At 25.3% G+C, this 27,799-nt stretch overlaps 1 protein-coding gene across 1 annotated transcript; it reads left to right on the forward strand.

The window, feature by feature from the left end:
* The first annotated feature begins 8,030 nt into the window (after positions 1-8,030).
* LOC145833176 (retinoic acid receptor alpha-A-like) lies at positions 8,031-27,755 on the forward strand. The gene is made up of 9 exons (XM_082940375.1): positions 8,031-8,078; positions 9,096-9,327; positions 10,501-10,682; positions 16,206-16,347; positions 16,717-16,937; positions 22,975-23,142; positions 23,325-23,532; positions 24,014-24,172; positions 27,665-27,755. Exons 1-9 carry the CDS (start codon positions 8,031-8,033, stop codon positions 27,724-27,726), a joined length of 1,422 nt encoding a protein of 473 aa, XP_082796501.1. The 3' UTR covers positions 27,727-27,755.
* The last annotated feature ends 44 nt before the right edge of the window (positions 27,756-27,799 follow it).

Genomic DNA, 27,799 nt, shown 5'->3' on the forward strand with positions numbered 1-27,799 from the left:
AGTTTACATTTTTGCAAGTATAAGTAATTCTAATGAAATTTATAATTTTATTTAATTGTTTGATTTTGTAATATATAAATATTTTTTAAAACAGTTAACGAACTTATTTTACTTAATAAATTTATTTCAATTATATTACTAATAAAAGGTTTTTTTATAGCTAATTACAAAAGTTTTAATTTAGAGGATTTTTTGAGAAAAAAATTTGCGCACTTCTGACCAAAATACCACGCTACGCCACTGGTTTGCTTTTAATAAGTAGATATTTATCATCGCTGTCTATTTATTTAAATTCTTTAACACTTGAAAAGTTTTTTTAAGTTTATGTTATCTAGTAAATAAATTTAACACAAATAGCAAGTAATTAAAAAGTAATCGGTGTATTAACAGCTGGTAAATTTTAATTAAAAATAAATTATTACACCCTGAGTTTTGATTTTTTTCTGACTGTTGTTAAATAATTTTAAGCAAACTATTTTATATAATTTATCATAGAAACAAAAAAAAAAAACTTAGTTAGATTTTGCTAAAAGTTTAACAGGTCAAATATTAACTATGTGAGAATGCATTGAAATGAGCACTTTGCAATATTGCAATCACATTACTAAGCACAGGCTTTAAATCATTTCCGTTTATTTGCACAGCAAGAAACTCTTAATAAAAGTTCATAGAGTACTAAGAGAGGTCACTTAGAAAACGAATTGAACTATAGACATGTGATTACGCGTTCAGTTTTACTGTCGTAAAGTTTAAATTGTAAACCAGTCAAAAAAGGTTTAGATTTAATTTTAAACGCATATATTTGTCTTTTGCTTTTATTTAAAATACTAGTGTTGAAATTTAAAGATAAACACAGTTATCAAACACAAAATTGTAGTTTACGCAAGTGTCAAGTAAACAAGGTATAAAAGGTATTATAATCATTGAAATATGCGTATTGAACTTTTGGCACATTTCTTAAAATTTTCTCATAAAGTTACGTACAAATCAAAAAGAATAATTTTATGATAATAATTTTGAGTTCTGTAATTCTGCACATTAGGTTCGGTATTTATCTTTCTACAGAAATTATGCTGTAAGGTTAGAGTCACATGATTTTTTTGTAATGCATCATTTATTGATAAAATTAAACTAAGTTGTAAATCAGAATGCGATTAAAGATAAGTACACGTGAATTTAAAAAATGAAGTTTGACGGCGAGATATCAAAAATAAATGTTGTTTTTAACACAATGTTTTTCAATGAAACTTTGCAATTAAAGTTTCGTTCAAGATTAATATTACGCAAATGATTTCACGTTTTTGTAAGAAACTAAACCACTTGACATTATTTAAACTTTTTAAGCAACTTGTGACGTTTATAATACTTTTGGCAACTTTTTGACCTAGAAAATTAATGTTACAAATTTCATGTTGTTAAATTTTTGAGAAACTTTCTTGGATCAAGTTTTATAACTTTCGAAACTATAAAAATAAAACTTTAGATACTAAGTATAAAAAAAAATTCCTTTTAGATATACTATAACAATTTAACTTTATTAGATTAAAGGTATTAATTGATTTTTACATGCAACACAAACTTTTTACAAATAAAGTTACAAATAAAAAAATATAAACAAATAATTTTTTTTTTAGCGGAGATTTAATAATACGGACAAAATTATAGCCGTTTAAAACTAAACTAACACTAAACAAACGTATTGTGTTAGAATTGAATAGAAAACAAAAATTTAAGCTTACACAAAACCAACTTGACATTGTAAAGTTTTTTATATGTAGGTTTTAAAAAAATGTTTATTTTCGAATTTAGCTTTAAAGTTATACATACGCATAATGCAATTAAAAAAAATCTTGATGATCCAATGAAAACAAAAAGCTCGTGATATTTACTTATTATTAAATAAAATGTATTATTCAATTAAGTGTGTAGTTTCATTGTTATTTTTATTGATTTTTTGTTTGATTTGTTTATATAAAGCAGTTACCATTGTTGAGAAAATTCTCATCACTACTTATCATGTTTGGAACACAACTGTTTTTAATAAAATAGTTATATTAATTGAAATAGCATGATTTTTACAAATAAAAAAGCAACCACTAAGACATTTAAAGTATATTCAATAAAATTTTCTTTTTAACTTTCGTTTCATTTTAAGTCGACAGTGTTTTATTTGACCATTGCAAGTATTGCTTTTAATAACTTCGGTAAACTTTGCCGTATATGTCTGTTACAATCGACTTTTTAACCTACAATAAAAATATTTATTCGAAATTCGTTAGATATCTATGTTAATTGAAACGCACTTGTAAAAAAATCACAAATTTAGAGTTTTTATAAAATGTAAGAAAATAACTGTGGTGGGTTAAATACATTTTAAACAAGTAAGGGGTTCAAAAAACTATCATGTTTACTATAAACGATAATTACCGTAAACAACTTCTGATTTTTATATTAAACTTGTTTTTATTTATCAATTTCAGTTACTAAACTAACAGTTTAAGTAAAAGTAAGTAAACTTTCTTTTTTATAAAGAAATAATTATTTTTGTAACGTGTTTAATTTATTTTTATTTTAAAATTGATTAAGAATTTAAGATATAAAGTTTTAAAAGAGTTTAAAGTAAAAGTGCAACAAAGTTTTTAGTTTAGTTTCGTCTTCAGTGTTTTAAATCAAAATAGTTTACTAGCATACTGATTTTGATTTGTTTTTTAAGTATACACCTATATATCAAGTGTAGTTTATCTTGTGAGTTACAGTTAAGAATATTATTTAAACTTTAACACTAGTTTTGTTAACACTTTTAACTTCGATGAACTAAGAAATGTCAGACAATTTTGTCGAATAAAACAATACTTTTAAAGTCTGCTTGTTTTCTCTGCAGTAAAAACAATTTTACTTCGTTTATAAATATCGAAACAAAAAAGCCTGTGCAATGTAATAATATTTTTTTAAGTCTCAATGCTAGTGAAATACTTACAACAAAATAGTTTATTTTAATTTTATTGAAAACGCAATTCATAAAAAATTGTTTATATTTTACTATTATATGATAAAAAGGACCCGAAACTTTCGGTAAAATTATTTTTACTCGATTTTTATGTACAATTGTATGGCTTCAAAGGTCAGAAAACTTATTACTTTGTTAATTAATTCAATGTATGACTAGTTTGTACGTTTTGCTGAGTGCATGAAGTAAAGTGAAAGCTTTTAGTTAATCTTAATATTTTTTATTTTACTACTTGTGTTGTCCAAATGTGAGTGCATTTGCGAAACAACAAGTTCAAGGAGGAACTAAAAGAATACTTAGAAAGTAATATTAGAAAATAAGCAAACAAAATGCAAACTCAACTAACACTGCAGCATATAAAAATTTCTTACCAGGTGAAAGGTTAAATATTATATAAAATACGAGAGAGCGGCGGCAAAACGAGAGAAATAGAAAAAGAGTTTTAATTTTGAAGCTCATTTTCAGTTGATTTTTGTTCTACATTCTGAGCAGTAAGTTAACATCTATGTTGAATTTGACAGAAAAACAGTTTAAAGTAGGAAAGTTGCTCTAAATTAGTAAATTTAGTTTAAATTTATTCAGTTGAAGTCATTGTTAGGTGTAAAAGCTCTTGTAGTATATATATATATATATATATTGTTACAGTATGTTTAAATAAGTTTTTTTTTTATCATCTTACATATAGTAAAGTATTTTAAAGTTTATAAAGTTTATGAAACATAAAAGCCAATTTTTTTTAAGTTGTGTGTTAGTTTGCATTAATTTACGAACTCAAAGTTAATAATTTTTAATAAACTTTTAGCTTTTTTGCTAATTTAGCAGTTTACTAAAAATTTAATATCCTCAATAAAAAAATCATTACTTTAGCTCTAATATTCAGTACATTTGTATAACAAATTGTTTTAGAATTAGTACTTGTGTCGTTAACATATTATACTATTATTTATATGTTTAAGACTTTTTAATCCACTTAAAGACAACAACTTTTTATTTCAATCTAAAAAAACTAACTGATTTACTTTAAATTAAATATACTAAAGCTGTTTATTTAAGCTTAATTTAAAATTGCAAACTAAACTGACATAAAAAAGGATTTAATTCAAAACAAAAGCAAATCTATATGATATCGTTTTTAGTTGTTTTTCTATACTTTAAGTGAAGTATTTTATTATGAAAGTTATTATCCTATGTTGTGTAATATAGCATTGAGCAGTTGATAAAACAAAATAATTGTTTAATTAACTAAATTTTAAGGATTAAAGAATTACATACAGTTTTGTTTATTTCAGTGCTTTTTTTTAGGTTATCATGAAATACTTGCTTGAAGTTATGCAGAAAGCTTTTGTTTGATTTACAAAAAATAATCAAGTTCCTGTAATGTGTTCAAGCTTAAGTAAATATTTTTCAATAAAATTCAAACAAAGTAATAATTTAAAGTAAGCAATCAACTCAAAGGTCATATGACTAAAAATAAATACATTATTTCTTCTCTTGCAACAAAAAAAAAATATAAGTGTTTTCACTAGTAAATATTTATTTCACTTTTCTGCTTTTTTTATTTAATTTTTTTATATCTTCATTTAGTTAACACTAGAAAATGAAAAAAATATACACACAAAAACTTTTATTGAAATAAAAAGACCAGATTAAACTTACAACGTATAAGTATGTAAAGTCTAACAACAAAAACGAAGTTTTTTTTATAGACTTTGAGTTACTTTTATCATTTACTTTTGATTAAGTAGGATTATCATACTAATAGTAAGTTCTAGGAAAAAGCTAATTATTTTTTATCTTAGCGGCGGGAAAACAAATATGTATACTATGTTATCTAATAATTTATTTTTTAGTAAAACTGGAAGTGTAATGTTTTTGAAAAATGTTTATAAACAAACTGCTTTTTTGGAGCTTTTAGACGAAATAAAATTGATTAAATATGAACTTGACTGTTTTTTTTTTGCATTTTTTGTTAAAGTAGTAAAGGCTTAAAATAAATCAAATCTACTCATAAAACAAATCTGTTGCTAATTTAATGTATATCAAAACACAGGAAAGAGTCTAATATGCACAAAGGGGCACTTTTGCACGAAGGAAATTTTTGCACGAATACACTTTTGCACGGCGTCAATTTTGCACGAGGGGTAACTTTTGCACAAAGACACTTTTGCATGGGTTGAAAATATTTTTTTTTAATTAATTTACTTTAATTTTTTAACATTATTTTTTACTACCACTATTACCCCTAACCCTTACCCTCTGTTAGTTTTTTTTTTATTAACTTTAATGTATTTTTTATTTATTTTTTTCATTAATAGTTTTTATAAGGTATAATTTTTTTTACACTGTTATCCCTAACCCTTACCCTCGGTCGATAACTTTTTTTTTATTAATTGATCTTTTTTTTCTTTTTTTTTCACAATTTTTTAAATTAATTAATATAATTTTTACCCTCGTGCAAAAATAGTCCTTCGTGCAAAAGTTTCTTCGTGCAAAAATTTCCCTTCGTGCAAAAGTGTCCCTTCGTGCATATTTGACCCTCTGAGCAAAAATTTCTTCTGCATATTTGACTTGTTCCCTAAAAAACGATTCTGTTTGGAACTATTCTTACTTAATTTTAAAAACAGTTTTATACTAATTTTTATAATTACAATTGAAATGTATACTTTTATTGTTTTAAACGAGTCAATAATATCAATTATTGTATATGTTAGAAATTTAAATAAATAACTATTTAAAGAATGGATAACTATTGTAATGAATAAAACAGTGTGTAAAATTAATTGTACTAGTTTTCCAAGCGTTTGCGTAACTCAATTTAAACTCGTTGCTTCCATTACATTTTAAGCAAGTTAGTTTGATATAGCAAACAAATACACATCGCTCACAATAACACACATCATTCTAGAAGTAAAAAAAATAAATACTATAGCGTTTTTCTGAACAAAAACTTTCCTTTTTGTTCGCTTAATTCATTTCGCATCCGGCCGAGTACATTTTTGTTCAAACTTTTAAACTCTGTTGACCCTTGATCTTTTTGTTTGCTCGGAGACTTTAACTGCGAGCTTTGTATCTGGTTTCAGTGTGAGAAAGAAAATTTGTTTGTTTGTTTTGGTAGAGCATTAAAATTGTTTATTTAGTGCTTTTCTTTTAGGTGATAAATTTTATTCATAGAATTTGTAATGACTAATATGTAATATTATTTATAATATTGACTGAAAACTAATATTATTACAAAAGTACAAACTTTACCAAAACAAATATTTACCAAACTAAACCACTTGAAATGACCAAATTGTTTACTTTATAAGTATTTTTTAAAAGATGTGTAAGTGCAAGAAAAAAACTGTGTATAGCTAAAACATGTAAAGATTTTATCAGTTGTAAGGCATTAAAACTTTTGCGTAGAACGACTAATAAAAACACTTTTAATGAGAAGTATACAGTTTTTTCTTCAAGTTTTAAGGGGTGCTGTAAACATAAAAACAAATAATGATGCTGTTAAAAGTTTATGAATAGCTTTTCAAAGAAGACAGTAAAGTTTAATAGTTGTGCTTTGAAGACAAGACAATCAGCTTCTTAATTAGTAACTAAAAGACAAAAAACATACAGAAACGCTAATTAGGGCTTTGAAAATTCTTTGAAATCTATCAACTCGGAAACTGTACTGCGATAGGTGGTTTTCGAAAACATCAAAGTCGGTATTTGCATGTTATAAATGAAAAGTTGATTGCTAATATTTATGCATCATTTTACTAATTATTCGTAATTATGTACTTAGCTTTATCACTATTTAGAAAGTTTATGTTTATTAACATTTAAAGTAGTGGTCTATAACAATAATAAAAAGTTAGTCAAAATTTATTTTGCTAGAAGTAAACACTTTTTTGTTTTGTTAACTTTATACACATTGGAACATACCTTACATTTGAAAAAAAGATAATATTGGTTTAGCAACTTCAAATTTAAATAGTGAAACTTAAGAAAAAGCTTTAACTAGTTTTAGTAAAGTTTTGTTACTTTAAACATAAACAGAATATTCAGATTTTTATTTGTTTATAAATGATTGACTTTAAATTATTTTTGTACAGTTACAACTTGTACAAAGTTAAAAATAAAAGTTTATATATAGTATTATACAAATTTTAACTCCAAATGTAATAAGCTTAAACTTAAAAGGCTTTAAAGTGTTTGTCTATATAGTTAAATTAAAATTAAACAACCTAAGGAAAAATATTTTGTTTAACAAGACTATAATTCTAAAAAATATGATAAAAGTGAATTTAAGTTTTGAATTTATTAAACATTATTCGCATTATAAAGTTTGTTTCACTATGTACGTAATATAAAACGAAAAAAAAAAGAAAATTTTGTTTTTTTTTTTAACATCTTAATTTATTTAAAAGCTATTGTAATTCTTTGAGATTTCCTTTTGTAAAACATGTTAAGTAAGCATCCGATATCAGTAAAATTAAGAAAAAAATGACTAGTAAAAAACTTGATAAAAATTAATTTAGCGCATGCATTTTATTTTGGGTGTGATGCTTTATGTCTTTTCTATTGTTTAAAGCTCATCTTATCAACAACGAAAACTCATCTTAAACATAACTTTTCTTTTGTTCTTATATAAGTATACTTGTATACTTCTATGCTACAATAAAGTTATTTCGTCATAATATTCATATTATTTCGTAGACAGAAAGTTGTTAAACAGGTTTAAATACTTAATTATATGTATATAAATATAATGTATATGTTATATAAAAACTGTTTTGATAAAAGTGAGTTATGTTGAATAACAGTAAAAATACATTATTTTCGATAATAATACTTAATTTTTTATACAACATTTAGCATTAGAATAAACACGAAAAATAATTCAAAATTATTATAACATCTGTACTTTGTTTTTTAAACTTTATAAAGAGAATAACCATTTTTATTTATTTAAAAAAGTTTGCAGATATATTTATATTAAATTACTTTTCTTTTCTTAAACAACATCAGATACTGTTATTTACCGAAAATGAATAGAGTGTCTTTTGATGAAAACGAAATAATCAATAACCCAAAGGTAAGAAGAAAAATTATTTTCTCTAATTTTTAAGAACTAAATTGTATTAATCTTTGTTTACTACATGATTAACCTAGTTTACATAATCAAAAGATTAATTGTAATTTTTTTTGTTATTAAACAAAGAGGATTATTTGTGTTTGTGAGTTTAGCCCGATCATTCAGAAATATAAAAGTACTTTATTTTTTATTAGTTTAAACATCTGGTACAAGTATTAAGTAAAATAAAAACCTGTTTTCAAAAGGTAACAAACTTTTATTATTGCTGCAAAATAAAACAAACATCTAAAGCAGGGGTCGGCAGCCTTATATAAGTAGCGGGCCAATTTATTAAAAAAAAGTCTTCGCGGGCCGCAGTTTTTAGATTATTATTGTCATAATTAAAACAAAAAACTATTTTAAATCAAAAAATGTGATACAACAAGCTATAAAAGAGCACTAGTAATGCGTAATTACTTAAATTAAACACTAGTTGCAAATTTTTACCAACATTTTTCTATTGTGTTGAAAATTATTTTTTAGCTGAAATGTACCTTGTGGGCCACAGATTTTGTCTTCGAGAGCCGTATTTGGCCCGCGGGCCGTAGTTTGTCGACCCTTGATCTTAAGGTTGCTAAAATTGACTTAAATAATATAAACAAAAACCTAGGAACGTTTTAAAAGATTTATTAAAAATAATAGCTTTAAAACAAAAAGTGTTAAAAAACTTTAGTTACTTGTTAATTAAAAGTTTAACAAAAATATCTTTTTTAAATGATGAGAAATATTTTATTTATATTACCGATATATAGGCTCTTTTAAAATTTTAAACAAGGTTTTGATTTAAAACAAAACTAAGTATTTTTTGTCATTTAAAATAAGCTTAAAACAAAAGAATTTTCTAAAGCTTGAAATGTTAAAAATAACTAAAACTCAAGATCAACAAAATAACTTATTCTGTCATACAAATAAAGCATATATTTAACAGCACAATAAACTTATATAAAAAACATATTTGTACAATTTATACTTTACTAGGGTCACGCCCTGTTCCCAACCGCTGATGACGTAATATCCCAGCTTCAACATTTTAATGACGTCACGCGTTTGGAAATGATACAGAAGATCTTGTTATTACGTCATCTTCATCAGGAGCAGATCAAGAGACAGGAAATTATCAGCGGGATGCAACTGAAAATTGCAGAGAATTCAGGAGGAGGCTTCAACCCTCCGAACGTTGCCATGGCAACCTTCCTTGCCAACAACTATTGTGAGTACATATGATTTTTGGTTGCTTAAAAGTTATTTTCAAGAATCCTACTAATGAGTTTTGTGCATTGTATATTTTTTGTTGTTTAAATCCTCAAACTGTTTACTTTTAGAAGGATTTTTGTTCAATTTGTTTTGGTTAAAATAGATGGTTAGCGTAAAATAGATTTACTTTAATGACAACTGTGAAAGAATATGTATACTTATTTAAAATGTTATATTTTAGACACATTTAAAAAACAAGTAATAGCTGTTGTAGGGAAATTTGGTAACTATATTAAATCATATTTAAGTAAAAAACTAATGAGTTATTTCAGAGGTTGGAAATTTAAACAAATAACTATTGAATTACAGTTTCTAATCATTAAAAAATTATAATTGAGAAGTAAATCGTGCAAAGATAACATTAAAATTCATCATCCGATTTCATACATTGTTAATTTAAATAAATGGTATTTTAATTTTACCGACGACCTTGGCCTTATACTTATAAAATTTTGCATTGAAACATCCTATTTACATGACAACTACAAGATAACTAAAGGGGTGCAACGACGATAAATCAAACAGGTTTTACTTTCAAAATAACCTTTTTTTTCTATTTGCAACAACAAAACAAAATGTTAAAAAAATAGAACTCAAAAGACGAATTATCGTCGATATATCAGCGCCCTTTTTACACTTTATTACGTCACTTCACGACTCGTTGGTTTTTAGTTGATTGTGGCCACCTTGAAAAACAGAGAGTTTTACTTGGCTTCGGTTTAAGCTTTGCTAATGATGATTAATGTTGTTAAATGTTAAATGGAGCAATATCTTAATTATCATTGCAATGTTTAAGTTTCTAGTTACAAAATTCTGTTGACAAATTTGCTGAAATAAACACAAAGTGAAAAACCTTCTTATTTTTTCAATAAAACATACCTTTTCAGCATCATACAAAATTTTATTAATTCAAATCAATAATATAGTAATTTAATTAATTAAGTATAGTGATTTAAAAACTATATACAAAAAAAAAGTGTAAAATTTAACACATTCCGTAATAGATTCCACTGTTATTTAGTCTAGAAATTTAAGGTTATATACTTTTAATTAAGTTACTAAATCTATTAAAAAATATATTTACCAATAATTTAAACATAACATACTAATTTAAATTATATACCAACAGTTCCACTACCAAACGTCTCCTTTGATCAAAACAACTCGAGCGTATCATCGATGATGTCATCACCTCCCTCCGTTTCCCCTAAATCGAATATGACGTCACAGCGGAAATGGAAGCCTTGTGTTGTTTGTAACGACAAATCTTCAGGTTACCACTACGGAGTGTCGAGCTGTGAGGGCTGTAAGGTTATTTAGTTTATTTATGTTATTAATTTTATTTTACTTTAAGTTTCTTAGTTTATTTTGTGTTTGTTTTAGTTTTTAAACCAAGTTTACCTGCTAACTAATTTAACTTTAGTTGTTGTTTTAGTTTTATTTAAAGTGTTATTCGACTTTGGATTATTTCTTAAGATTATAAACCCCTACCGGCATTCCTAGTTGTTGCTAATATATTATAGTCAAGTTTGGATAAGTGTCTTATAACAAACTAATTATGTTAATATAATAAAAAGTTGATTCATTAGAAAATTTATAGAACAAAACCTTAAGGAATTAAGGAACTAAATACCTAAATTGACTAATAGCATCTATTAAAGTAAAATATATGGAGATATTTATGCACATATAAAGCTACAGAAGCTTGTTTATCAAAATTAAAACATTAACGAAAGCACAAGTACTAATTTAAGTTGTTTAAAAACGATTAAAGTTTGCTAAACAATTACTGCTTTTTCTTGTAAACAAACCTTAGTGATTTTTTATTTCACAAATATTTTAATTTGAAAACAATAGCAGACAATTTTATAACTCAATGTTTTAGAAACACATAACGCTCAAAACAAATGAAAGTAAACAAAACGACTGGTAGAAGAGATTTTACTTCCTTTATGAAGTGTTGTTTTTTTTTAGTCAATCAAACTTATTATTTACCTTTGCTCGAAAAAATTTCGAATAAATGTTAGTTAACTATTAACCAAGTTATTCGAAGTTTAATTAACAAAGAAATTATACTTTTAAGTAAAATCGTAATGTTATAACTGACTACAAGAAAAATACTTAGCTTGAAACCCTGTAAACCTGGTGTGATATTTTAAACCACTGAACTTCATATCAAGACAACACGATGTAGTCACATTTCGTGTTTTGTAGTTGTTAGCAGGCCAATTACGACTTATTACCTTGTTACATCGAAAGGTCAAGAGCACAAAACTTGCGACATTATAAACAGCTTATTACATTTCTTTTTAAACAATCGCTTTTTCTAATGACTTAAAACAAAACCATTTTATTGTAATGTTATACCATAATTCCAACACGATGATTTGTGTATCATGTGGTTAATTTTAATTGTTTTTGTTACTGCAATTGGAAGTATCATTATCAAAATTTATACATTTATTTCAAATATTTTCTTTAAAAACTAATGACTTTTACTTTAACGGCATTAAACTGCCTTTTAACTTTAGTAGATGTGGTTATATAACTAGTATTTAAAGTTTCGACCAATTCCTATATGTGATCAAGTGAAGCCTTTGGGAAATGCAGTTTATTTTTGATAACTGCCAATTTGTGGCATCATAGAACGTTGTGTGTATTAAAGTCTCATGTATGTCTACTGTATGCTAAACATGCGGTTTCGAACGTTAGCGTTAAATAAATGTTTACTTGTACAACTTGATTAGTTTAACAGCTTTTGCGAACAAAACAAGGTAGTCAAAGTATAACTTTATTGGATTAGATTAAGTTAGTAATTTCTAAAGGAAAAAAAAACGATGAAATTCAAAAAAGATTACTTTAAAATAAATTTATGTAGGATTAAAGAAGTTTTTTTTTATGATAGTTCAGTCCTCAAAGGTATTTTATTATCCATGTTTTTAAAAGTTTTTATTGCCTAAGCTTGTTTTATATTAGTTTCCAAACTATATGACATGTAAGAAGACTTAATTTGTATATCTATTTTCTCTTTATGTTTTTCTAAGTTTTTTGCATAATTCCTAAAACTTTGTAATGTATGAAATATTTTAACTATAAGATAATGTTAAAATACTGAGACAAATTTTTTTGTTTAAAGCTCAGAAAAAGCTGCTAGTTAAAAACCTTAAAACTTTAAAAAGTTAAGAAAAACTTTTATAAATTTCCAGCATTTTTTTAATAAGTTTTTCGCTTTTAATGCCTACATAAACTTTTTACGTCTTTATTTCATCTTGATAGGTCACTTAAGTACAGCGACTTTAAGGCTAAATATAAATTTTTGTGTGATGATCAAAACTTCAACCTTCTTTTAGTATTGTGACGTCATAAAGACGTGGAAATGTTACACCGGTGTGATAAATTAAACTGAAGTTTATTGCTTCAGAGAAACTAAATTCTTGATTTCAGATAGAACCTTTTTTGCATTTAAAAAAGTTTCACACATGATAAAACTATCAAAGGCAATATAAAATATGAATAAATTTTTGTCACAAAAAATCACAAACGTATTTGCGAAACTTTTCATTTTAATTTTTAGTTTATCATTTGCATAAAAGAATAGATTACAATTCTGTTACTGAAAAGAAAACTTTTAAACTTTTTTATAAGTTTTTGCTTTTAATGGTTTGTTTTCTTAGAAACCTACATTTTCAACAGACGGCTTGTAGCTAACGTATTTTAAAATAACTTTAAAATTTGATTGTTTGAATTAAAAACGCAGAATAGCTTTTATCAGTGATCAAAAATATTAGTTTCATTAAAATTTTCACAGTTTTTTTAAGGAAATATTAAGTTTTAAGCCTGAAACTTTAATGAAATTTTCTAAACCATTAAATATCATTACGTCATAATACATAGTAGTCACATTTCGTATTTTTTAGCTGCTAGCAGGCCAATTTGAACTTATTACGTTGTTACATTAGAAGGTCAAGTGCAGAAAAATTGTGACATTAAAAATAAAAACAAATTGTACAGTAACTTTCCTTTATTAAGTTTACTAAGTCTAAGGTTGTAAGTGTAATTTCTTATATTATTTATAACTGCATTCGAAGTATCTTAAACTTTAAACTCAACTTAAATCATCAAAACTTAGAGTAGTATCTCTCATTCTTAAACTACTATTCTGGTTTAAAAACTGGTAAAATATCTAAACTTTTGCGAGAAAAACAAAAACATTACAAAGTTTATGAAGGTACAAAAACTAAATCAATATATGCTTCTCTCCTTAGTAAACTTTAAGGAACACAATCATATAACTTTTTTTTAAATCTATACAAACAAGCTTACAAATAATATTTTCTTTTCTTTATGTTATCTTAAAAGGTCACTGAAGTACAGAAGGCCTTATTTTAAATATCGCTTTTGTGTGGTATGAAATTTTAACCTTCTGTTAAATCGTTACGTCATAAAGACGTGGAAATGCAACAGAATGGAATAAAAATAAACTTAGTTGCTCCAGAGTAACTAGTTTGTTGACCTTGAATATTCGGCTACTTATGTATTTTAAATAGTTTATCTTTGCTGATCGTACCATCAAAAGTTATAATAAACTTAAATATAAATAAAAACTTTTGTTACATTTTTTTTCTCTAAAATGAAGCAAAAAAAATTATTGAAAAGTTTTAAGTATCTTCTTTGAATAAAAATTTATAATTTGCTTCAAAGAAGAAAAACCAAGTTTGTTTTCGAAAATGAAAACATTTATTTTTCTTCTTTTATTTTTTACTTATAGTCTTACTTTTTTTTTAACCTATAGCTTTAAGAATAATTAATGCGTACCAAAGACGCCAAAAGTTGTTTAATCATGATGCCGAGTTTATAATACTATAAATGTTATCGTATTAAAGTGAAAGTTTTTGGTGAAAAAAACAAAACTAGGGTGTGAGACTTTATACTACTAAGTATCATGGCGACAAAACTCAAAGTATTCATATTTCGTGATTTTAAAGAAGCTGGTAGGCCAATTTTGACTTATTACCTTGCTACATTGAAAGGTCAAGTGCATTAAATTGGCGACAATAAAAACAACTTATGTTTTATTGTACTTCTGTTGTAATTTTTTTATGAACTTAAATAGAACACTATTACTTTAATCTAACAAGACGATACCAGAAACAGTCTACTTGTAGTTTTATTTTAACTGTTTTTCTTCATGAGTACAAATGCACACGTAGCCTATCTATTGTAATTACTTTTCATTTAAAACATCGTATTGAACAAATTTTTCCTTTAATAGCATTACACTGCTTTCTAAATTGAGTATATGTATAAATTTAAATATTAGCTGCACTTTAGTTTAGAAATGTCAGTTTTAGCAAACATTTTCATGTGAACAAAAGAAGCTTTTGGGAATTATAATTTATATTTTATTACTATCAGTTTGAAGTTTTTTTGTAAGTTGTTTAAATAAGTTTCACTTGCCGTTTTATGTATGCTAAATATTAAGTATTTGAAATGACCATTTATACAACAAATTATATAGTATTTACATTGTTACTTCTTTAAATTTTTCTTAGTTAAATAGAACAACATCATAAAAAGAATTATATGCCATTCATAAGCTACTATTTCTTAAATTCTAAATTTTTAGCAAAGAAAACAACAACCCTACTACTTAAACTCGCTCAATATTTCTCTATCCAAACGTGCTTACAGACCGCTTTTATTTTTCTCATCATCTTAAAAGGTCAATGAGGTTCGGCGACTTTTATGTCAAATATCACTTTTGTGTGCGTTGCAGTGTATTTTAACCTTATGTACTGCTGTGACGTTATCAAAACACCGTTCCGAACATAGTGAAACTATTTGCTGTAAAAATATTAAAACTTTGTATTAAGTATAACATTTCAAAGTAGATTACATTGTTTTGCTTTTTTATTTTATTATATTATTATTATATTATGTTTAGAAAATCTCTACAATCAAATTTTTTTGCTTGTCTCTGGTTTTTATACTTGAACACTATAGTACCACTTGACTTAAAATAGTACTTTTATATTTTAATTTTAACACAACTGTTCCTAGATACATATATACTAGTAGTTGAAACTTCTTAGAATTTAAAAAGTATTTTCAAAACTAATTGGTTAGTTTAGAAAATACTAATGATTAAAACTTCAAGCACCTAGGTATTGTAGTAAATAAAATTTTTAAACACAATGACCTAAGTTACAGTTTATTTTGCAATGTTTTTTATAACTAATGTACTGATAATCAATGTTATAAATGAAGTATGTTTTGTACTTAATAGTTTTTAGAAGGAAATTTTTATAGAATGTTTGAATGTTACAGCTAAAAATAGTACTATAGTTTTACTTTGATAAAATTCAAACAAAAACCCTAATTTTTTAAATAAGTTTCTGAGCTTGTAATTTAAGAAATTAGTAAAAGCTATCTCTTAACGTTTTATTCTTTTAATAGATGAAAAAAGTGATATAATTAAAATCCCTTCATATTATCTATTATATTTATTTATAACTAACTGTTAGTTCGGATTATTTTATAAATCTGTATAAATAAAAAACATTTGCTTATTTTATACAGATTTAATATCATAAGAGTTATTAATTGTTTGATAATCTAGCTAATGATGATAAGTAGAAATATTACAGTACTAGAGATTGATTAATAAATGTGAATTTATGTTGAGTATATACTGACTTATGTCATTAAGTATGGGATTTAACTTGTTAACACAAATTATATTATAAGACTAGTAACTACAGGTAAAATTATGATAAGCTTATATGCAAACTCTAAAAAATGTTAAAATAATTTTATTCAAACTAATTTTAACAGGGTTTCTTTAGAAGGTCAATACAGAAGAAAGCTAGGTACAGTTGCCACAGGAAAAGAAAATGTCAAATTTCAAGAGAAACTAGAAGCAGGTGCCAATATTGCAGGTTGCAAAAATGTCTCCAAGTCGGAATGCTGAAAGAATGTGAATTGTTGAAAAATTTTCTTGTAAAATTTATATTAGTTTTTCTAAAGTAAAGTTTAACAAAATACTCAACAGAGAAACTAAGTTGCTTTTAATATTAAGTGAAAACAAATTTGTGTTATTTTTTTCTTTTAAGCAACGGTTGTTGTTCTTTCAAATTGTATAACTAATGCTGTTTTCTAAATGCATTAAACCAAAATCACGAAGTGTAAAACCAAATAAACTATTTTTTAATTAATTATGAGAAGACACACAAAAACAAACAATTAATTTCTTAATGATTTAGTTTAACTATGAAGCAAAAAAAAAACTACTAATGTTATTAAAACAATTTTTTAAACCTTTGACTATAAATTAAAAATTTATCAGCGGTAAGAAACGACGGGCACAGGAAAAGAGGAAAAGTAAAATCATCAGCCGTGAAGAGCGCCAAAAGTTTATATTGTGACGTCACGCGTCTCCATCCAACCGTGACGCGTGAAATTTTCCCGCGCGAAATTTCTTACGACGTGACGTCAGTGATTGACGTCATAACTCGAGCTTATCAGGCAACTTCGCCAAAACTTAAAGACAACATCAATTTTTACAAAGTGAGTTTTTTTTTACTAACCGAAAATTTAAAACCCAATTTGTTGAAATTTGTTTTTTCTCATCTTTATTTTGTTAGTTTACAGCAAATTTACAATTTTTTTAATATAGATTAGTTTTAATGTAGTCAAATAAAAAACAAGCTTATCAAACAAATGACAAAAATAACTTATTTAAAACTAATTGAAAATTTAAAAGTTTAATTGTAGCATACAAACAAATACGCAGATCTAAGTATGATAAATATGATGCTTATTGATGTAAAATAGTGATAAAATTTTAAGTCTGAAAATTCTGTTAAAATTATTTTGTACAAAAACAAAACATATTTGTGTGACTTCGTACGTGTTTTTAAAAGCAAAATAAAAAACAAGAAGTTAAGTCTTTTTATCAAAACTTTAACAATATTAAATTAAATTATACCCATTAACTGTGTTGACATTTTAACTACGTCATAGTTTTAAGAACAAACTTTATATAATATTTGGTCGCACGTGTGAGCGTCTGTATAAACACAACTCTTACTAAATTTAAACCGATCAAACAACTTTTTTATCGCAAAGCAATTCTTGTGTTATTTTCAAGTACTTAGTGTGAAATATTGTTGTTTTTTATGGAATTTTTTTTACTCAGTACAACACCTGCTAGACCATGTTCAATTCTAAAGATATAAATCTAGTTGTTTTAGTATCAGTCACAATCGTACATACGGTAACATGATTTCTGATGTGATTTTTAACGTTTCTTATGCATTATATAGAATTGAAAAAATTTTTTAACACATATGATCAAAAACATTAAACTGTAAATTTAATTCTTATGAAACTTTTTGAGACGTTGAAAAAATCTATCAATACTCGTTTAGTTTTACTACAGTCTTTTTAATAACCATCTCAAAACTTTTAGTTTTTTTTTTAATGTTCTTTAAGAAAAAATATAACAAAACAAACTATAAATGTATTTTGGGTTATAAAGGTTTATGCAACGTTTACGGCTTATTTGTTTTCTTTTTTTTATAAAACTAATATTTTCAAAATTTATTTTTAGATTTAAAAAAATAAGCTCATAAAATAATAAAAATATTACGACAAAAAAAAACTAAATACTCCTATTATTTTACTCAGCTTTAATTTTCTACTTGAACTAACATATTTAAAGCACAATAAGTATTACTGTAAAAAGTTTATCTTAATGTATTTTACTTGGCCTTTTTTTATTTTAGTACGTAGACTACATTATCTATAACAATGAAAACTAAAAATCAGGGTCTATCTGTCTACCAGGGGCGTCGCGTGGGGTGTTGCACTGCCGCAACTGCACCACCTGGAAATTTTGTAAGGAAAAATTAAGTATCTATAATATTTTCGTTATTTTTTAGAACGAAATCTCTTTTAAACTCCAATTTAGAAAACGACCATTTTGCCCATTTCACTGCCGCAAACTCTTAGCTGACTGCCGCAAATGAACTCAAAAAAGCAAAATTTCTTCAAGAATTACCGCAAAATCAATATCTTGCGGTAAGTAAGCAAAGTTGAAAATTCCCTAAAACAGGACATGCTTAAGTATCATCTACAAGCTATTGTAAACATAAAATAAAAACAAAGCTAAGCTACTGCAAAGGATTAAACTTCAGTTTATGTACTCACATGATTTTTTAAATTTAAACTTGTCATAAATTAAATATTTTGAAAAAAAAGATAAGAAACTTAAATCACCAAAGTCTTAGAAATTCGATTTTTTATTTTAAGCTGCATACATAAACTTAACTATAACTGATTATTGTAATCATAAAGTTAATAAAATATTTAATTAAATCATGTTTAAATGTAAAATTTGAGTTCTGAAAAAAAATGTTAAGCAGTTTATTATAAACTTCTAGTTTACTCTTACAGAAAAAAAATTTAGATATATATTAAATAAAAATTATTATTATTGAAACAGTCACATATTTAAATAAAGTAAATAGCCTTAACTTAAAATATTGGTCTGACCCCTCAAGAAACTTTGATTACTTAGAGTAGTTTAACATTTTAGTATACTTTATATGACTTTTGGTTTAATTTTTTCATGAACAAAGCAAAAATTTTAGATAAAATTGTTGAAACATGGTTGCCTTGCCTCATAATCAGGATAACTTAGAAATGTTAAAAAAACTCCAGATGACCTAAGATAAATTAAAACTGACCAAATTAGAAAATATTCAGACTGACTAAAGCAGTTTTAGTTTTTTACTCTGAAAATAACAAGTTTATTTAAAGTTAAAATATAAGTTTTTTCCCCTATGGCCACATGAAAACTAACTAACCAATTTTTTACTGTTATAATGGTTACATATTTATTAATTATCTTTAAATTCCTTGAAAAGTTCAACAGCCTCACCAACTAAACTTTAAAAAGTTGAGCTCTAAAGAAAAATACTGTCATCAAAATGAAAAACAAATTAAATTTAAATACAGAAAAGATACCCTTAAAAAAGTATTAAATTTTAAACCTCCAACAAAAAACATTAAGTTTAGAAAAAAAGTTAATAAAGATCTTAAAGTTTGTTGAAAAAAGTTGTGCAAAATGGTAAGGGGGGGATGTACAGGCACTTTTTTACATGTTGTTCTTATTCTAAGTTTTTTCAGAAAGCTAATAGTTACTCTTTAATAAACTTGAAACTTCCAATTAAACTTTTAGATACAACCGGTCAGGCCAGAGATTACATTGATTTATTATACAAGGAGCAAACTAAAACAGCAAAAAAATACAATTTTACTGAAAACCTATGTTCTCCATCATTTTTAAAGCAGTTTTTATCAAACTTTTTCATCCTAATCTTAATAAAATTTTATACTTTTGTTGAAGAGAAGTTTTAAATTTTTAACTATCAATATTTTTTTTTATATATACAAAAAAATATTACTTTCGTTATAACTTTTTTTTCTTAGTGTTTTAAATATCTATTTTAGCAAATTGTTTTATTTTATAAAAAAAACATCTAAAGATTTTGAGGCCAACTTATAAAAAAGATATGATTTTAGTGATTTGATTTATTTGTTGTTTGAGTTTATATTATATTAATAAGGACTCTTTTGTATCTCTGACTGTGAATTACCATATCTCAAAAATTAATATGATTTTTTATATTGATAAAAAATGCCTTGCAGTTAAATTAAAACTGTATAAAATAAGTTCAGTAAAATAATTCTAAAGTATATGTTAAGGGCATAAAAGGGGGGTAAAACACTTTTTTTTTAAACGCTGTTTTAGTTTGTGCCTCCTGTAAGGAACATTTTGTTGCCTTTGACTTTGACTGGCTATATCTAAAAAAGTATTTTGAATTTTTAAAACCTGTAAAAAGCATCTTGTAGCTTAGTAAAACTTCATAAAATAAGATCAAATTGTGAAGAAAGTGTTTTATCCTCCCTATGCCCTTAAAAGCAAAGCTTATCTTCAGTTGTAGCAAAAGTTTAGTTGTTTTCAAACTTGATAGTAAAAATATATTTAAAAAAAAATATTCATGTCCTTAAAGTTATTGATAAAATTAAACTCTTTGCTTTTGAAATTATTTTAATCTTTTTTTTAGCTATATTCAGGATTGCCACACACTCAGGGTACTCAGTGAAACTTAGTGATATTTTAAGTTCTAAAAAATCTCAGGGAAACTCGGGGTGTTTTGATTTTTTCTCAAAAACACATGGTGACTCAGGGCATTTCAAGGTCACTTAGGACAGTTTCTTTTGACTCAAAGAGTGACAACCTTGCTTTTATTTTTTTTTTTTTCAATATTGAAATTATTTATTAGTTTACTCTGTATAGTTAGAACAATTTAAGAATTTCACAGTTATTGTTGGCAAAATATTTTACTGTTTATAAATCCTGTTTTCTTTTAGAACTTATAGAAACAGTGAAGAATTGTTATCCTGTAGTTGAATGTAAACAGTTAGAAAGAGAACTGAAAACATTTTATTCACATGCATCAGGATGATTTAGTGAAAATACTGTTATATCTTGAAGAACATAACCTGACTAAAATATTTAACGAAACTACAAAGCTTCTTAGAACATTAATAACTATTCCCATGACTAGTGTAGACGCTAAAAGAACATTTTCATCTTTGAAAAGGATAAAAACATTTTTGAGAAACACCATGGGTCAGTCAAGATTAAACTCTTTGAGACTTACTTAAAAGCTGTACTAGTTTCAAAGAAGAGGTGATGGAGAAATTTATCATCCAAAAGGAGAGAAGAATGAATTTTAGTTACAAAGGTGAAAAGTAAGATTCTAAGTATTTATGTTTGCAAAGTTAGACTTTAGATTTAATTTTTTAGGTAGACATTCAGTAGTAACTTTTTTCTGTACTAAGCAAGTTTAGTTTTTCTTTAAAAAGTTGTAATTTGTACATAAATTTTTCTTTGTTTATAGACTTTTTAATTTACTTGCCAAGCTTCATTATGCATTCCATTTTTGTTTAGTTAAAAATAAGTAAAAACATTATTTTTAGTTTGGTATTTAATCCAATATTTTTTAAGTAAAGTTGAAGCTAAAATGAAATATTATTGTAGTTGCTGTGTTTTTTATTATAATATAAGCTTCTTATATCTAAATTGTAAGCTACTTTTAGTTTTAACTTTAGAGCCTTTGTAAAACTTAATATTATTTAGTTTGCTTGTTTTCCTTGTTTTTTACTTATTTAAACTTTTTTTTTTTATCATAAATGAATTTTAAATTTCTTTACTGAGTAATTTAAGTTGTTCTTTAAAAAAATTTCAACTTCTACACAACATTTTATTTGTTTGTAGACTTTTTAATTTACTTGCCAAGTATAATTAGACTTATTTTTATTAAATATTAGTAAACCAATTATTAATAGTTTGATATTTAATTAATCCAATATTTTTTAACTAAAGTTGAGGCTAAAAAGTATCATTGCAGTTGCTGTATTTTCTTATTATAATATTAATTTGTTTAATCTAAATTGTAAGTTAGAGACTTCGTAAAATTTGAAATTTATGAGCTTGCTTATTTTACTTTTGTGTTTTTAACTTAGTAGTCAAGCTGTTTTTTTTTCAAACATAAACATTTTAATTAGTTATAAGTTGATACTCGTTTATTTTTTTCAATATTCATCAGTAAATAAGCAATTATTTTCTACTGAGTTTTAATAAATTTTACTTAAAATAAACTTGCAGTTTGTACATAACATTTTTTTGTTTGTTTGTAGACTTTTTAATGTTCTTGCCAAGTCTAATAAGACATTTCTTTTTTTTGTTAAGTTAAATATTAGTAAAATAACCATTCTTAGTATGATGTTTAATCAAATATTTTTTAAATTAAGTTGAGGCAAAAGAAAAACTATTAAAGTTGCTGTGTTTTTCAATATATTAAAATTTGTTTTGTCCAAATTTTTTTCTATTGTTAGTTTAAATTTTAAAGCCTTCTTAAAAATTAATACTCATAAGTAAGCTAAAATTTTTTGAGTCTTGTAAATTACTTTAAATAATTATTTTTCTTATATTCTTATATTTACTTAAATTTTCAAAGTATTTACCTTTTATTTTTAAAGTTATTTTCTTAATAATTTTTTTTTTTTAATAAATGTTTTATTACTAAACAAAATTTCCCAGGTTACATTAGCAATTTAATGTAATTCTTGTAGAAAAAAGTCTTTATTTAAGATAAAAAAGAGTTTTAAAGTGGGGATTTTTTTTCTAAATTCTGCACCACCTAAAAAAAATACCACGCGACGCCACTGCTGTCTACATTAATTTAGCTTAGCTTTGTTAAAAAAAATTATATAATAAGTAGTAGTTGTTCATTAAACATTGGGTCAAAAAATAGTTTCATTAAAAACATAAAATAAAGCGTTTAAAGACGTAACTTTAAAAGGGTGCAAACGTTTTAGTTGCATTTTTTAAAACTAAATTTCAATCTAAATACAATTTAAAATAAACGTTTAATATTAGAGTTTTCCACTTTTTTTTTTACGGCGTTAGTATTTTCATAATCAAAAACTTTTTAATTATACGCATATATAACAAAATACTTTTTAACAGAATATTGAGTTTGACAAAAATGAAGCAGAAACGGATTTTTGTTCAAAGTTTAGTGACGTCATAAGTATTGAGAAAGTTGTTTACTTTGCCAGGGTAATTCCCGGTTTCGAATCTTTACCTACAAACGACAAAATTATTTTGATCAAGAATGCCAGCATAGACGTATTGGTAAGTTGTTAATATTTTAACAAACTTTAGCTGTATATTTAGTTTAACAAAAAAAGTAGGTACAAATTGCTATTTCTATTAGTTTTGAGGACATAATAGTTAGAACTTATATTAAACAGTTTTCGAGCATATTTAATTTACCTTTTACCAGTTTTCTTTTATCTAATTATGACGTCACATAGATTCTGCGCCTTTGCACGCTTTATGACGTCACAAACAACACTATTAGCGACGGGATGCCGTTGAAGAGGGTAATGAAAAAATCGTATGGGGGCTCGATGGATTGCATGACAACGGCGGTGCACGATTTCGCAATCAGGTTGCTACATGATCTCAACGCTGACGTCACAGAAGTTGCGTTGCTAAGCGCAATTTGCATCACTTCTTCTGGTTTATTATTGTTTACGTATATGCATATATTATACAGTTTTTCGTTTTTACAAATGTTAGGTAATGTTTGTAATATTACAAAATTGATAAACTTGTACAAAATCGTGTAAAGTATAAGTGTAAATAAAATAATTATATTTGATACAACTAAGTATTTTTAATACCTAAACTAGCTTTTTGGTAACCCTTGTATTGTTAGTTTGCTTTAAAGTGAATTTTATATATAAAGCATATATGCATTTAGTTTCACTGTTATTTTTTGATTGTTGTTGTTACAGTTAAGGTTCTGTATAAATGAGAAATTAGCTTGAAAAATAAAGATGATTTTTTTTCAACTCTGTTTCATCACCAACTAATAAATTTATAGCCATAAACTTCGTATACTTTACAAAATTATTTGTGTACAAAAAAATTTAAAGCAAAAAATAAAAAAACGTTAGTTTTACATTAGAATATTTACGAATTATTGTTTTTATTACAGATCATCAAGGCCTCGAGGACACAGAAAGTATTGAAAAAATCCAGGAAACTCTGTTCAGAGCTCTAAGAATATACTCAAGAACTAGGAGACCAAATTACCCAATTATTTACCCGAAACTTCTCATGAAAATATACGAATTGCGAGCTATCAGTGTAAGAGGTTGGTTCTGATTTAAACAGTTTTTTATAATGTCATAAAACTTGAACTTTTAACGACTTTTAGTATGAGAGGTCGGTTTTAAATTGAATAAACAAATTTCGAAACTTACAAAAAACAAACTGTTTTGTAGCCTATCGCATAAGTTTAAAAACATAACTAAGATAAATACGTCCTCTTTGAATCAAAAAGAAAACTAAAGAAATGATATGATAGTAGTATTACTGTTTGGTTTAAAACTGTAAAAAATGGGAACGGGTCTAAATTTCACGAAGACATAATTGCACGAGTGCACAAAATTGCACGAAGACGATTTTGCACCAAGGGTCAATTTTGCACGAGAGTAAAACAACACAGAATAAAATAAAAAAAATAAACAGAAAAAAAAATAAGGAAAAAAAAAGCTACCAACCGAGAGTAAGGATTAGAAGTAACAGTGATAGTAAAAAAAATTAAATTAAACTAAAAAAAATAAAAAAAAAAAAAATAAAAAATATATAAAATCTTACTGACCGAGGGTAACAGTGAGAGTAGAAAAATAAAATCTAAATTAAAAAATAATAAGAAAAAAAAAAAAACTAACCCGTGCAAAATTGTCTTCGTGCAAAAGTGAACCTTCGTGCAAAATTATATTTGTGCAATTGTATCTTCTTGAATCTTTATGCCCTCGTGCAAAAGTATCTTCGTGCAATTCTGTGCACTTGTGCAATTCTGTTCAGTCGTGCAATTTTGTCCCCTCGTGCAATTTAGACATCTACCCGTAAAAAATGCCCTACTTTAATTTCAAAGTTGCAGTATTACCTATTAATTTTTTGACAGGTAACTTTGTTACTCTAAAAAGTAAAAACTTTTATTAATACAAAAACTACACTTCATTTTTTTTGTAATTATTCGTACTACTTTATATCTGTTTTCTACAATAAAACATTTAGTAAGGCAGGTAAATCTTTTACTAAAACATAAGTTATATCTCTTTGAAAAACTAATTTAAAAATGTATTTTTATTGACATAGTTTAAAACCAAGTTAACTTGTTACTTACGTTTATTTATATGAAGTGTAGCTACATCGAATTTAACTAAATATTTTAATATATAAACATTCGACGATTACTTTTATCAGAGCATATTAGTTACAATTATTGCATTCATTTAAGGAAAACTTTGTTAGTTGCTAAGTTTTAATACACAAATAATACTATTACTAACATTGTTTAGACAAATCTTTTTAAAGTTACATAAAACAGATAGCTAAACGCTCAAGTACAGGTAAAAGAGTATTTTTACTCAATTTGTGAGTTGTAAAAAAACTACATTTTATTAAGTTGCGTTTGAAAAATTACTTTTTGTGTGACAAATGTTACAGAAAATACAATGTGATTACTAAATTACTTCTGTCTCTGTAAATACTTTGTAACTATGAAAATACCGTTCACACAAAAACAGGTTACTTGTCAATGAAAACAAAACACGTTTTAAGATTGAAATTTTACACTTTATATTAAACCCGCCTGAACTATGTTTTAAATCAATCAAACTAATTTCTTCCCCACTGTATGTGAAAATAAAAGACTTTCTGCCATAGTTTTGATAGTCGATATTTAATCTTACCTTTATACAAACAAAAAATTTGTTGTAAACAACAAAAATTTAAAGTTGATTTTTATATTACGAAGCACGTAGTTCTAATTTATTTACCTTTTTATGTTGTAAGGCTCTGGTTTTGGCTGCTACTGAAATATTTTTTTGACATTTACCCCTAATTTACACAATTTTCACTACCTTACTTTTTTTAACTTTAGTATTTCATATAACCGTACTTTTTACATTTTCATGTGACCTTTTAATTATTCTAGTTTGTTGTGTTTGTTTAGAATGTTTGTGTTTATTCTAAACACAAACAATGTTCGGTTGTGAATAAATTATTTAAGCTCTTTTTGGTTTTATTCGGCTCGAGATTGTTTATTTATCTTTAGTTGTCTATTTGAGGTAAATTTTAAATGGAATATTCATTAATATTCATGTTTCATTGAAAACATCTAAAAGACCAGAGTATTAATGCATTTATTAAATTTAAACGGTTTAATTTGTACTTAGCTGTAGTCTGTAGTTATTTTTAAACAAAAATTTTTAAATTTTCCTACATAATATGATGCAAGATAAATATTATGGAAAACAAAAAAAAAATATCCGAAATCTAGCAGTGTTTAAACTACATAAGTATTTTTTGTCTATAAGAGTCTATTCGGATGTTTATACTTCTTATAACTACACATAGAATCTACATTGATGAATTTAGTGGTTTGTAATGTATGAAACTTTTTTCACATAATTGATGTAAATGTGATACAAAAAAGAATCTTTTTTCTTAGTACATTTAAAAAAAATCTAGTCTGTTTTTATTTATAAATATTCTATTATTGTAGATAAAACAAAAACCTTCTAGCTCTACGTTTAATATAAAACAATAACTTCCAAAAGTCTTTTTTTAATATAATCCTTTAATAAATTAAAAGTCTACTAATGTGTTCACTAACACTAATTGAAATTAAACTGTGAAAACAAATTAGTTAACATATTGTGATTAATAGAGCAGAATAATGAGTTTTTACATTTTAAGTCGACGCTATAAATATAAAATCATTTATTAATTTTTATTTTATTTGCTTTTTAATTTTTATAACAGCCAGTAAAACACCTATTAGTATTCTAAATAAATTAAAACTAAATTACTTAATTAAGGGACTTAATTAAGTTTTCTAGTTATGGTGTTTTAGATTATTTATTTTCGTATATACTCATTACATTGTTATATGCAAGAAACATTATTTTAATCTTAAGTTAGTTTTAAAGAACTCAGAGACAAACGGTTTTAGCTTTGATTATGTTTCGAAATAGCTATTTATAAATTGCTGTTGTTGTGCGTTTTTGGTTTTTGGTTTGTGTATTTAAATAAATAGCTTGATAAGGTTCATTTCAATTGAGTTTTACAAGTTAAATCAGTTTGCCAACTTTATATCAACCAACTTTGAAATATTTTCATATGCTTAAAGTGACATACACTAGTAACAAATACGTTATAAGTTACGCACAAGGCAATAAAGTTCATATTTGTGATGATATTTTTGATTGGCTTGGAGGGGTCATAAGAGGTTATTTTCATTTGTATTTGTCTGAGGTTGATAACTGGACAAAAACAAAATTCCCAAGCAATATAAAGTCATAAAAAGTTACATATAAACTTATTACTGAATTTACTTTAGTAGCTAAAAAACTTTAGGAAACGAAATGTTTTTTTTCTTAATTTCGACACTTTTTTATTATATATCAAGACTATTTAGCTTCAATCGCAATTTTCGGTTACATTTATTTTGTGAGTTTTAATTTATAAATAGTTTATAGTTGTATATTGTTGGTAAATGAAAATGCAGCAATAATTATTAATCAACTTTAGTGTAACATATTTGACGATATTTAATAAAAGAACATTTTAAAAGGTTCAGAAAGAGCTTTATTGATGAACTCTGAATTTCCAATGGGTTCAATACCGCCACACTAAAAATCTGTTTCAGAAGATACTCAAAAACAAAACGAACACAGATTGCAATAAAACATAAAAAATATGTCTAAAA

The sequence above is a fragment of the Thalia democratica genome, chromosome 4 (assembly GCF_965202585.1).
Source record: "Thalia democratica chromosome 4, ktThaDemo2.hap1.1, whole genome shotgun sequence".
Classification (NCBI taxonomy): Eukaryota; Metazoa; Chordata; class Thaliacea; order Salpida; family Salpidae; genus Thalia; species Thalia democratica.

Excerpts from the sequence above, each read along its gene's own strand:
- LOC145833176 (XM_082940375.1), top strand. The coding sequence starts at position 8,031 with ATGAATAGAGTGTCTTTTGATGAAAACGAAATAATCAATAACCCAAAG. Across the intron at positions 9,328-10,500 it reads CTTCCTTGCCAACAACTATT|TTCCACTACCAAACGTCTCC; the intron begins GTGAGTACATAT and ends ATATACCAACAG. Across the intron at positions 16,938-22,974 it reads ACAACATCAATTTTTACAAA|AATATTGAGTTTGACAAAAA; the intron begins GTGAGTTTTTTT and ends ACTTTTTAACAG.